This window comes from Falco peregrinus, chromosome 7 (genome assembly GCF_023634155.1).
Source record: "Falco peregrinus isolate bFalPer1 chromosome 7, bFalPer1.pri, whole genome shotgun sequence".
In the NCBI taxonomy this organism is placed as follows: domain Eukaryota; kingdom Metazoa; phylum Chordata; class Aves; order Falconiformes; family Falconidae; genus Falco; species Falco peregrinus.
This window is the reverse complement of record NC_073727.1, coordinates 18,076,262-18,088,874: the sequence shown is the minus strand read 5'-3', so window position 1 is coordinate 18,088,874 and position 12,613 is coordinate 18,076,262. Positions and strand designations below refer to the sequence as shown.

General features: G+C 45.6%; 1 protein-coding gene across 1 annotated transcript in view; it reads right to left on the bottom strand.

Moving 5' to 3' along the window:
* BLK (BLK proto-oncogene, Src family tyrosine kinase) overlaps positions 1 to 12,613 on the bottom strand; it is a 45,755-nt gene that overhangs the window by 14,103 nt on the left and 19,039 nt on the right. The window contains exons 3-6 of the mRNA XM_027785513.2: positions 12,241 to 12,289; positions 6,187 to 6,280; positions 4,717 to 4,815; positions 3,380 to 3,483 (exon numbers count right to left, since the gene is read on the bottom strand). Coding sequence (XP_027641314.1) covers positions 3,380 to 3,483; positions 4,717 to 4,815; positions 6,187 to 6,280; positions 12,241 to 12,289 — 346 coding nt within the window. The remainder of the gene's footprint in view (positions 1 to 3,379; positions 3,484 to 4,716; positions 4,816 to 6,186; positions 6,281 to 12,240; positions 12,290 to 12,613) is intronic.

Genomic DNA, 12,613 nt, shown 5'->3' with positions numbered 1-12,613 from the left:
GGTGTCTGCATCTCAGTCTGAGTCCCACCACATGTGGCATCTCCTGTTCCTATAGGTCTCATCAGGCTCTTAACTCCTTCCCAATGGGAAGCCCAGGAGCTCAGCTGGATGCAGTGGCTGAGCTCTGTGAAGTCCCTTCTGCCAGGAGCACAGGCGCACCAGTCTTGCTGCGAGCCAGGATTTCGTGACTTGGCACAGCTGTGTGGCTGTGCTCCTGCAGGTTTCAGAATGATTATTACTTCGGTGGAAGATTTGTTTATTTCCAGCAGCTTCAGCAAGGCTAGCTCTCCACTGATGATTTCACTGCTGGTCTGCTTCCCACACTGCCTTGACAAGGACCCATCTTCCCGGGATGTTAAACATGCCTTTCACAGACTCTGCCAACTGTTAGCTGAAAGAGAAGCCCTCAGGTTTACAGTTTCTGTGTCTTTAACCATGAGCAAAATGAGACAGTGCTTAGGATGGGCTATGAGTAGTTGCAGCTCTTAGGCAGGGTGCAGAATGCATCCCGCTGGGGCTGAGACAACCCAGTATGAGACAACCACCCTCCAGTGCATGGTGGTACTGCCCTTAGCTCAGCTCAGCACTTTGCCCTGAAGGTCAAATGTTGCTGATGATGTGCAAAGTGAACGAAAATACACACAGTGTAGGCAGAGAACAGGAAGAATCTGTGGGGTTCGAAGGGCAGGGTTAATTCCATGGCATTGCTCTGGACATCTTGTGGTGGGTCACAGGGTGCTTTACATTAATGAACTCGGCTTCACAGCATATTTGGACATGCGGGGCTTTCTCTTTTCCCTTTCTCTTTAGAGAGGAGGAAGCTATGGTTAACATGGATCAAATGGTGTCACCATGGCTGTTCAGGCAGTCTGAAACACAGGGTGTTCAGGTAGAAGCTGATGGCATAGGATGATTCAGAGGATGAGGTGTTTGAAAGAATAGCAGCCATATTTTAAGACATAATATCAGAAAAGGCACAGGTGAAATATTTCAGAGCAGAAGCTGATCTCTGACCATTTGGCACTCATATGGGACTTTCACAGACTGGAACACTCCCCATCTGCTAATGCAGAATATCACACATCTCCAGCTAAGTCTGCTTCTAGACAGCAGAGACGGGGCATTAAAATTGGGTCCAGCCTGGTTATTTCTCCTTGAATCTCAGGACTCCAACACCTCTATCCAAGCCCTGTGTGACCTAGACCCACCCACACTCCAGAGGACTGCAGGGAATTATTTCATCCTGAGTTTGCAGCTCGTGGCTAGCAGTAGTAGGAGGCAATTGCCCAAGCAAGTGCAGGGAAAGTTCTGATCCCATCCATGTGTGGCACCTAGAGATGCCACAAAGACTAGGATCATGTGTGGACATCGCTCCTTCCCAGACCTTCAGACACAATGCATGAGTGTCTGCTGGGCTTGTGTATAGAACATGTGTTGCTCCTTACCCTTCCTGGGTGCAATGTATAGTCATGCCACCTACCCAAATATCCCAGCAAAATAAAGGGAGAGTCAGAAAGGGAGAACCAAGAACAACATGTGATGACTAGTCCAAGGCTGATCATTGCAAAGGCATCACAAAGGTAGCAGAGAAACCAATATACAAGCAAAGCAAGTGACAAGCAGAGTGCTTAGAAACAAGTCTCTTCAATGTTTCCTGACCTGAATATTCCCTAAAAATTCTGAAAACTGCAAATCCTCATGGAATGCGGCCCTCCTACTTGGCATCAGCTCAGTAGGGACATGTGGAGGTGAGCCCAGTGATGGGGCAGGGGAAAAAAGGCTGTTATAATGCTAGCACAGCACCCTTGCCTGATGGCTGAGGGAGAGAGCTATAGGAAGATGAGCATCTTGTTGCCCCACTTAACACACTAAATACCACACCAGTTCAAGACCAGCACTCCAGTTTGACTGCCTCTGTCAAATCCTGCTGCTGGAGGTGGTTGAAACATCCAGGTCTGCAACACATCCAGGGCTCAGACTACATCTGTGAGCAAGCTACACCATGCTAGAGCATGCTTTCTAGTCCTGGGGTCACCACAAAACTCTCTCAGCCTCAAAATAGGGTGAATGCACTCAAATTAGCTATGGGGAATGGCTCCCAGTTGATGCCAGGACAAAACCTGAACAGAGACTGTGTGGATGATCCGGCTGTCACATCCAGGCTCTGGCACTATTTGATTTACTGGTAATGATGTAGCCATTGAAGTAGGAACAGATACTGCCTTAGAGACCTCCCATGTGAATGAGGGAAAACGGAGACAAGAAAGGAAGAGGGAGATGCTACTGTAGGCAAGAACTCGTAAAATGGAGGATTGCCTATGTTTCCACTCTTACTGTTTGGCCTGAGCCCTGCAGAAGCATTTGGGAAACAAGCCAAGGGAAAGAAGGTCCAATACTACTTCAGAGGGATGCTCCAAGTCTATACTGATCTATCAGGAAGACAGAAACCACCTTTTCCAATGTGGCAAAGAAAGACGACTCTGTCCATTTCACAGGAAAGAAACCAAAACACAGCAAGACTGAAGTACTTTCCCAAACTATGCTGTGGAGCTGGTTCAGAGCAGAACTGTGAGCACTGTTTCATCCATGCTGTAAACACACCTTCTGGCCCAGAGGATGCAAGGAGAGAAAAGTAGGAAAGAAACAATATGAAATTCCCATGGGACAACCTAAACTAGCTTCCAGGCTGTCTACAAATTAACAGCACAGAACAAAGCAATTGCAATTACACAGTAAAGTATTACTGTTAATAGCCATATCCATTGCCCAAGGGAAGTGACCACAATGTTCTGCCCTTTCCATCCTCATCGGGTCATGTCTTCAAAAGCCAGACATGTTCATATGGAAGGAAAGTGGATGAAGTCCAACCTCCTTCCAAAAGTTCTGGTTTACATGAATTCCCCCTGCTGCAGACTATCAGGAAAAACATGTTTCCTATGGGAAAATGTTCCACCAAAAGACTTTTTTCAATATTCTGCAAGTTTCTGCTGCAAACTGGAGAAAAGCTTCTTCAAGAGTGTGAAGAATAATCTCCATTTGCCAAAAAAAGTAACATTTCCTTAGGAGGAAAAGGAAAAGAAAACCCCTACACATTGTTTTGGAAAGCCTTTCCTGATTAGCTGTGTTCCTGCATCTCTGCCATGAACTGTGGTGACAAGACTCACTCTTACCACAGCCTAAACTACACATATGAGTAGCATCATAAGCAAATCTTTGATCTCCAAACCCTCCAGCTCACTTCTACTGCTGATCCCAGCAAGCATTAATTTTCCCATCCAGATCCAAGAAAAGCTGACACAACTAAACTTTGCAGTCAGATCTGAAAGGTTTTCCAAGCCATGGCAATAATGAGGAGTTGCCCTTGCTCCGTGGATCTCACCTTTGCTGGTTTCACTCTCACGAACAAGGAAAGAGCCAACTTTGTTACCAGAAGACAACAGCAGCCTTTCAGCATCTTTTCTGCTCAGAGTTTTAAAATACCACCTGGGAAACAGAAAAGGCACATTTGTTGCTTGAAAAAGAAAAGCTTTTAAAAAAATCAAATTTTTCCCAGTTAGTTAATCTTTTTTACCATTACATTCTGAAACCGAGGTTTATTTTTATCAGCAAATAGGTTTTTTATCTGCTGGAAAATGGCAGTAATAGACTGTTTTTAGTAGATTAACACCAGATTTCGGTCACTTTGGGCTTGTTTCACAGCCTAGCAATTCAGCCAGGGTAGAGAGTAGATGATATGTGCAATAGCCTGTACACGAGAGAAGTGCAAGCTCAGCCAGAACACAGACTCTGAGGCACTCAGGGACCCATCGGTCACCTGGCAAGTGGGTGAGCCCTGAGCAGTGCCCAGGCAGGCTGTGTATACAGCAGATATGTTAGCTGGAGGCTGAGTATAGGGTGCCCACAGCCATTTAAGTGCACCCTTTGGATACAAAGAGCATTTATATCTTAACCACATTTCTGTGTGCAGCTAAATATTTGCTGAATTCCATGTTGGTTGATTCCCTCCAAGAGGAGATTGCAAGCAGGTCTGATAATTTATAGCTGAATGCCATAAAGGCGAGTAAGTCATGGAAACAATTTCTTCTTCTTCTGTTTATATTATAGGCAAAATAAACCCTTTTGGCTCAAGTCTTTCTTACTATCTTCTTTGCAGGGAGCCAAACATGAAGTCTGCATCTGGGCTAATGAAACAAACAGCACCGTGCTGTGAGTGGGCACTGGCACTTGGTTGTCTGCCCCGTTAAATTGTTGGCGTGGTCCCTGGCACATTTGAGACCTGGATCAATGCACACTCCTGAGTGACTCCCAGTTTACATATGGATACCTTCTTGGAGGCTTAGGAAGTTTAACACTATGCGTGTGGGTGGACTGGCCCAGTGGGGCCAGAGGATGCTCCTTGGCACTGCTAATTTACCAGTGCAGATAGGACGTTTATGTTCTCTCGCCCAAATCCTTGTTTTCCTTGGTGGGTGCAATCAATGGGACAGGAGTCTTTGCCCGCTTTCCCCACAGCAACCTCATCCTTCCTGCTCCGCACCCATATGGTGCTTAAAACTTCTCCTGAACTTTTTGGAGTATTGTTGGACAAGATGAAAGACCTCTTGCTTTCCAGCCCAGCAGTGACACCTTCCTGCTGGCAAGTAAAGCTGTTCCCATAGCTTTCTGAGAGATGGCACACTGCAGCAGTGTTCACCATTCCTAAGCTTTCACACTTACTTTTCCTCTTCCAAAGTGTCCACTTGTGCAACGAAGTTACTGGGGATATAGCCTTTCCTCCCACTGCTGAGGGATTTTGCCAGCCACCAGTCCCCCTCACTGCAAAGCAAGCAGAAGAGAAAGCATGAGTGCCTGGAGAAGGTTTCATGACAAGCCAAGGCTGCGAGGACAGCATGGTTCCTGGGGTTTCGAGCACTGAGAATAAAGTAGGGCTCCTTAATCCACTCTACGGGTACCTCTCAATTTCCTAGGGCCACCACCAGGTTGAAGGCTGTTGGTGTCTGGTTGAGTGCAGAGGAAGCACAGAGTGACGAAAGACCCAAACCTCTGCTATGCACCCCAAGTGAGATAAGGGAAATCTGGGTCACCATGGGTTTATTTTGCCTTTTGCATAGGGACGTTGTGGGTCCTTCTTTTTGCTCCTTCCTTTGTTTGCCAGACACTCCACTGCTTTGCTCCTGCACTTCTGACTCAGCCAGCAGCCATCTGCACCCAGCGGGCTCTCCATCTCCCTGACCCACAGGTCCCAGCCCATGGCATCTGGGTGAGAAATGTCACCTCTGGAGGCCACCTCACAGAGCAGTTCAAGAATGGAGCAGCCCTACAAGGTCTGTTGACTGGGATACCCAAGCCCACCTCTGCCCTGTTATGGACTGGGCAGATGGACTGTCAGTCTTTTCTTTTGTGAGTTTGAGAAGTTGAAATGAAACCACCCACTTCTCTGGCTCAATTCTGTCCTTTCCTCTGACTACGCCCAACCCACATCCTTTGCCAAAGCATGATCAGCACAAAATATGGAACAGGAGCTAGGTTATTTATGTGCTACTTCTGTGCCCACCAGCAGTGAAGAAGGTCCCAGTAGTATCTAGGCTGGATGCTACCCAACCCCAAAGTATCTATAACCCATGGAACTGTCACCTTCCCCAGCCTGCAGAGAGAAGAAGGTACCCATAGTTACACTAGAGCAAAACTAAGGCACAGGCTCAGCTCTGGTGAGCTGTAAATTGGTGTCTGACACCAAGCCCCCCCCTTTTCCCAGCCTTACTATGCTCATCTTTGAATCTCCCTCTGGCAGCAGGTCATTTCACAGAGTCACAGAATGGGCAGGGTTGGAAGGGACCTCTGGAGATCATCCAGTCCAACCCCCTGTTAAAGCAGGTTCTCCTACAGCAGGTTGCACAGGATCATGTCCAGGGAGCTTTTGAATGCCTCCAGAGAAGGAGACTGCACAGCCTCTCTGGGCAGCCTGTCTCAGTGCTCTGTCACCCTCAAGGGAAAGAAGTCTTTCCTCATATTCAGAAGGAACTTCTTGTGTTTCAGTTTGTGCCTGTTGCCCCTTGTCCTGTTGCTGGACACCAGCCTGGCCCCATCCTCTTGACACTCGCCCTTAAGGTTTTTTTAGACATTGATAAGATCCCCTCTCAGCCTTCTCTTCTCCAGGTTAAACAGGCCCAGCTGTCCCCCACTTACTTGGAGAGGACTTGGAGTTTTTCCCCCTTGACCAGCTGCAGGTCACGGTTACTTGAGGCAGGAAAATCGTACAGTGCAACCACAATCAAGTTATCTGAAAGAAGAAGTAGCACCATTGAATCCAGCCTGTTCCCTGGTGATGCACACCTGGGTGTATGGCAGGGCATTTCACCCCCCTGCACACAGGGGCTGTCACACCCTCATCCCCCAAAAGCCAGGCTTTCCACCGACACTGCTTTCCTGTCAACCACAGCCTCTGCTCAGGGGCTAATGCTGATTCACCCAAGTGTTTCCTCTATGTGTGTGTTTTTAAGGTACTCCAGACCCCCCTACCCACAAAACCCAGCATGTCAACAAGAAAAAAGGGTTTGTGTGAAATAAGAAGGGTCATAAATAACCTGTCAGTGTTTGGCCTGAGCTTTACATGGTGGTAAATGAAAACTGATGGAGCAATATTTCCCAGAGTGGCTCTGGAATTTGAGTCAAAAAGATCAGGTTTTCTTGAATGAAAAAGGTATAAAGTCATCTCAGTTTTTGTTATTCGAGCCCATTGCTAGGATTTAACACTCCCTCCAGATGCTCTTGACTTAGCTTGCATCTTGCCATCCCTTTTACACACTATTCCTTGCAGATGTGGCACCACATTTAAGTAACACTGCTGCTTTTGAGCACCTCTATAGTGCCTGGCTGCTCTGCTCAGCTGAAATTCCCACAGGGCTTGAGGATGCTCCAGGACAGTCCTTCCCTCTCCCTGGCCTTGATGCACTTTACATGCTGCAGATCACAAAACCAGTGCTTTGTGTCTCCCATTTCACTTGCAACCCACCTGGACCAAGGCTGTGAGCAAGTCTGCATCCCCATCCCCTACCCTACCAAACTGCTTTTATTCCAGCCCTGTTGGCTGAGTCTAAATTTTGACACGGCAAAATGAACTTGCACCCCCTGATGCATGCGAGCCATGCTGTGCATGGCAAAGCTGCTGCCTGGTATGTGTGCTGTGAGGTTGTTAACCAGCCCTGGGGCAGATCTCTGTGGGCTGGAGCTGAATTGCTATGTTTGCATATGCCCAGGTTGTGCTGGTGCTGCTTTCGGAGAGGTTGTGCAACTGTTCATATGTGCTCTGTATGCTCGCAGCTACTGAAGCAGAAATGAGCAGCTATTTTGAGGCAGATAAAACTTTATAAAGAGGATCATCTCACGCACAAGACCACAAAACTCTAAACAGAACACGATGGTGAAACAGAAAAAAAAAAAAGAAAAAAGGAAAAAAAAAAAAGAATGAAAACTAGAAAGAAAGAGAAGAAAAAGAAAAAGAAAAAGAAAAAAGAAAAAGAAGGGGAAAAAAAGGGAGACCATTTGCTGCAGAAAGGTTTTAGCTTGTACACAGCCTAATTAATGCACCGAGATCGATGGACAGTCTATTATTAGCATTTTTCAAAACAGACCGTCAAGCCACAGTCTCTGTGTGACCTTTTCAAATAATGCCACCAGCAAGACAGCCAGACTGGCTCTTTGTCATCACAAGATAACATGTCTCTGGGGCAACTTGGGTTTTGTGTCCGTGCAAGGCCTGGCTGCTGCTCTGCTGGCAATTTATTGGAGAGGAGGGAGGAGAAAGGGTCAGCAGGGGAGGAAATGTAGCTTTGTAAACCAGAGCCCTGAGCAGTTCCCTTCAGGCTTGCAAGGAGGAACTTGGAGATCTGTGAGAGGTTTCAGCAGGGCCTCACTCTCTCCTATGTAGGGGGAAAAGGATGATCAGTCACAAGGGGGAATGCTTTGAAGTCTAAAAATAGCTTGCATGGTGGGGGGCTTCCCCTTGGGGGATCTCAAAGTGTTTGGCATTAGTGATGTACCCAGACTCTTGTTGCCTCCTTGAAAAAGTTGTTATCGCACAGCTTCTCTGACATGAAAGGTTTCTGGGCATGTGCCTACTGCAAGGTGTCCGCAACAAACATGCTCATTCATCCATGTGCACCATCCTGCTCCTCTTAAAAGTAAAACAATGTAGCGGTCACACTTTTGCTTTGAAAAATAGAAGCGAATGTGTAAACATCTTCAAGCACAGAGTGTCTGGGTATTCCAGAAAAGAAAATTAAAAATGTAGTTTTGATCTTGAAGCAGCTGATGTAAGCACGAATAAATGAAACAAACAAACAAACAAACAAACAAACAAACAAAAAAACAAAAAAACAAAAAAACAAAAAAAAAAGGGGGGGTGGGGGTGGAGAGGGAGAAAGAAATGGCAAAAGATAGCAGGGACAAAAATATGCTGAAAAAATACTATGATCACCTCTTATCCCCTTCTCAAAATACGTGTTGAGAAACACTGCACACTTAAGTGAGCCAGAAGAAAAGCTCTCTCTGCTCATGCCAGCAAGACTTGTCGTCTCATGATGAAAGTGACTCTTCCCGTCTCTGAATCTGTCATCCCACCGAGAAACAGCATTGATAATACTTTCTTGGGCTATTTGATCAAGTTAGGTCATGAGTGACTCTACAGCAGAGAAGCTGTCGGGGCTTCTAGGAGTGACTGCTTTGCAGATAATGCTAGCAGCCTGGAGACTTTGATTGCGAGCCAAATACATCTTGGCTCAGAGCTGCTGTCAGGAAAGTTAGATACCAGCTCGGTTTGCATAGGCTGAGTGCCAGTTTGATGGCTTAATAGAAATGATTCAACCAGTCTTCCCACCGCCACCCCGTCATGAATGGAAGGTCTCTGCAACTGTCTCATGGCTATGGAGTCAGGCTGAGACCATGCCAGGGTCCCCCAGACAATCAGCATTTGGTTCAGAGCCATGCTAGGATGGTCCTGGGGTAAATGACAACTCCCAGCACATGTGCTGGCCGGCTGGGTGCTCTGAGCTATGAGTTACTGCAGCTGCAAATGGGTCCAGCTTTCTGTTTCAGCATGGCATGGATTGGCTCACCAAGATAAATGTGTGCTAGAAAAGGATGACTTCAAAACACCTGGCTGCTGGTGGCACACGGGCCTCATTGCTGCTGTCACCAAGAGGAACATCATTAGATCCCATTGGTGGAGATGCAGAAGACTATGGGCTGGGACTGTGGCATCTCCAGCTGGTCAGCAAGCCACATGTGACAGCATGGGAGATGCCTCCTCGGTCATCCAGGCTTGCATTGTGTGAGTGTTTTCTGCCAAATACCTTTCTGCCTTGTGTTTTGGCACAGTGAATGTTTTTGCAGATAATGTCTGCTTTCCTTATAAAATCATATCAGACCTAAATTCTTAATATTTTTATTAGAAAATCAGAACATTTTGGGTAATTCACTCTCATCTTCCTTCTCTCTCTTGCTTTTGATTGGGAATGCCCATTTTTGTTGAGAAGTAATTTCTTATTGAAAAGTCAGCTTTTTCAGTAGAAACAACCCCTCCTTTCCCCAGTTAGGCTGAAAACCACATTTCTGACAGCATTCTTTTCAAACTCAAACCCATATTCAAGAAACAACTATAAAAAAAAAATTACCTAAGAGCTTTGATGTTAATCTTGAGATGCCTCAAAAGACCTTCAATTTCCAGAGCACACTAAGGTCCCACTCCCTGAAAATCAGTCCTATTCATATGATGATTAGCCAAAAGCAAGCAACAAGGTGGAAGAAGTTGCAGTTCCTTAATCAGAAGAAATGATCTAGCAGAGAGACCGATTCTTTGTGCAGTTGCAGGTTATTAAAATACCTGAGGGCAAGCATGCAAAATGACCAGCTCTCTCCATCAGTGGTACATAAATCCAGCTGAGCAGCTGGCAGAGCAAGGGTAGGAGTTATTTTATCTATCTGCTATGTGTTATCTATCCAATGAGACAAGAGGGCAAGAGAAAATGGCCTCAAGTTGTGTCGGGGAGGTTTAAATTGGATATTAGGAAAAATTTCTTCACTGAAAGTGTTGTCAAGCACTGGAACAGGCTGCCCAGGGAGGTGCTGGAGTCATCATGCCTGGAGGGATTTAAGATGTGTTGCTATAGGATGTGGTTTAGTGGTGGCCTTGGCAGTCCTGGGTTAATGGTTGGACTTGATGATCTTAACGGTCTTTTTCAACCTAAACAATTCTATGACACTATGACTGCAAGCAAATAGAGCTATTGTGTTTGGTGGCACCAACATGGGCCAGGACTTTGCTGTACTGGGGGCTTTAGAGGTGCAGAATTCAAGGTATATCGTGGTGAGGGCTTAGAGAACCACGTTAAAAGGAATGAGAGACTAACATGATGAAAGAACCCACTCCAAGTGAAAAGTGGATCAGTGATGCTGTCAAAATCGCAGCTGAATCCAGAGTTATGCACTCTTCCTGCCTTTGTGTTACTTCCATTAAGATAAATAATGTCAGGAGGAATTAGTCTTTTGTTAACGATAAATAAATAAATGATTTCTGAGGCAGTGGTGTGAAAGCTTGAAACTGAAACAAGTTGCACAACACTGAGATCAGAAAAAAAATATGCAAGGAATATAAAAAAACCAAGGAAGAAACAGGCTTTGATTTTATATTACATGCCACGCTTCCATAGTCAATAATTTTGCCTGACTGAACTTGAAGTGTTCCCAGAGGATATAATTAAGCTCTTTGATTTTTTTATATGATTGAATTGCCTGGATTTGGTGCCTTCTCTATCAATTCACTTGAATTACCTTCTTTCATGAGAGTATCTCAGCTGTCTCAAATATCTTGCACGGTTCCTCTCAGCCCTTTTTGCCACACAGGGCAAAGTCAGACATAGCATCATTTCTGGAAACTCAGGCACCAGTAGAGAAAGATAAGTTCTCCAGACTGTCAGTATGAATATTCCTCCAAAACTAGAACTGAACATAACAAACCAAAATATTTTTGAGACCTGGAAATGTCTAACACAGTACTTAATGCATTTTTTAGCATCTTTCCACTTCTGCCTTCTGGCACAAAGCAGAAGTAAAAGCAGCCTCCCTGAAGAGAGCTTCTGTTGTGCTTCTCACCAGAGTGAGAAGGTTGCTAAAAAAACAGTGATGACTGCTCAGTTGTGGAGGTAGGAGAGCACGGCCACTTGGAAATGTGCCATGAAAACAATTTCACAAAAGAAAGTATGGCTTCTGGGAGAATGGTACTTGCATGTAAATGCACCCTTATACATGTGATTGAAGAGCTACTCCTCCCATGAATTTGATCTCCACAAGAACTGTCAATTTTGAAGAATATTTTAATGTTGCAGGAGTCCCTCTGTCTGCCCTGTGGCAGAGACCCTCTGTCATCATCCATTGCACCTAAGGAGACCCAGCTCTGTTGCTCCACCATCCTATTTCTTTGCCACTCTGCTTTTTCCTTTCCTCAGGCCTTGTCTCCCCTCATCCTACATTTTTGCCTGTGTAAGGAAATTTTACGTGTTGCTAGCTGCTTTGTTCCAAGCTTCCTCTATTCTTTGTGCTCTTCTAATTCTCTCTGTCTCTTTCCCTATCCTTAAACTTCAAAACTTCTTGGACAGAAATACATGCAATTTTCTGTCAGAGGTTGGGCAGAGGTAACAAAAGGCTTCCTGCTAAATGGCAATCATCTACCAAACGTCATCTGCGACTGGCAGATAATTGCAGAGGTGGATGAAGCCAACAAACAGTCTCCAAGCAGGGGCTCTGTGCAACCTTATTTTATACTCTTTCCTTTTTTCTCATTCTCTTTACAGCCTTTCTGGGCTCTTTGATGACTACTATTTCCTCTGAAATTTTCAACTGGCTGGATATAGCATCCACAATTTACCATGCTGCGAACAGGCCAGCAGACAGAGAAATCTCATGCAGTTGATGTTTCAGATCTCACTTTCCTCATCAATGAAGGAGTGCTTTTCCCTCTTAATTTCTTTGATGAGCAGGGGAAACTGGCAGCTACCAAGAGTTAGTGATGTAAACTGCATCTTCCAAAACACACTGATAAACCTCCCCGCCTGGCAATGCTAAAGATACAGAAACCGCATGCCTGCAGCAGGAGGGCTCATTCTTAAGACCTGCTGCTGGGGGACCACCACCTTACAAAACCCCACGGGAAGGTGAAAAAAACAGCAATTGAGCTAAGAATCTTACCTTGTACAGAGGCTTGGTTTAGATGAGAGATGTTGATAAATTGTCTGCCCTTTGGTAGAAACAGAAAGAACAAAGAAGACATTTATTACTTCGCTGTGTTTGCAGGGAGACCTGCTCTCAGCTTCACAGAGGAGTGGCAGTCTGATCCGGAGCCCAGTGTAGTCAGATAACAGCCCCTACATCTGGCTCTGTATGTGTCGTGATGGCTTTAGCACATTTTGCCATGATGTGTTCATAGCTGTCTTAACTATAAGCTTGAATAATCCTTGGCTCCCCTCTGAATAAAAGCATTAATCTGCTACCCACCCACTGAGACCCTGGTCTATATAACTCTTGTTCACTGATACCAGATTTTGGATCAATGGGGGATGAG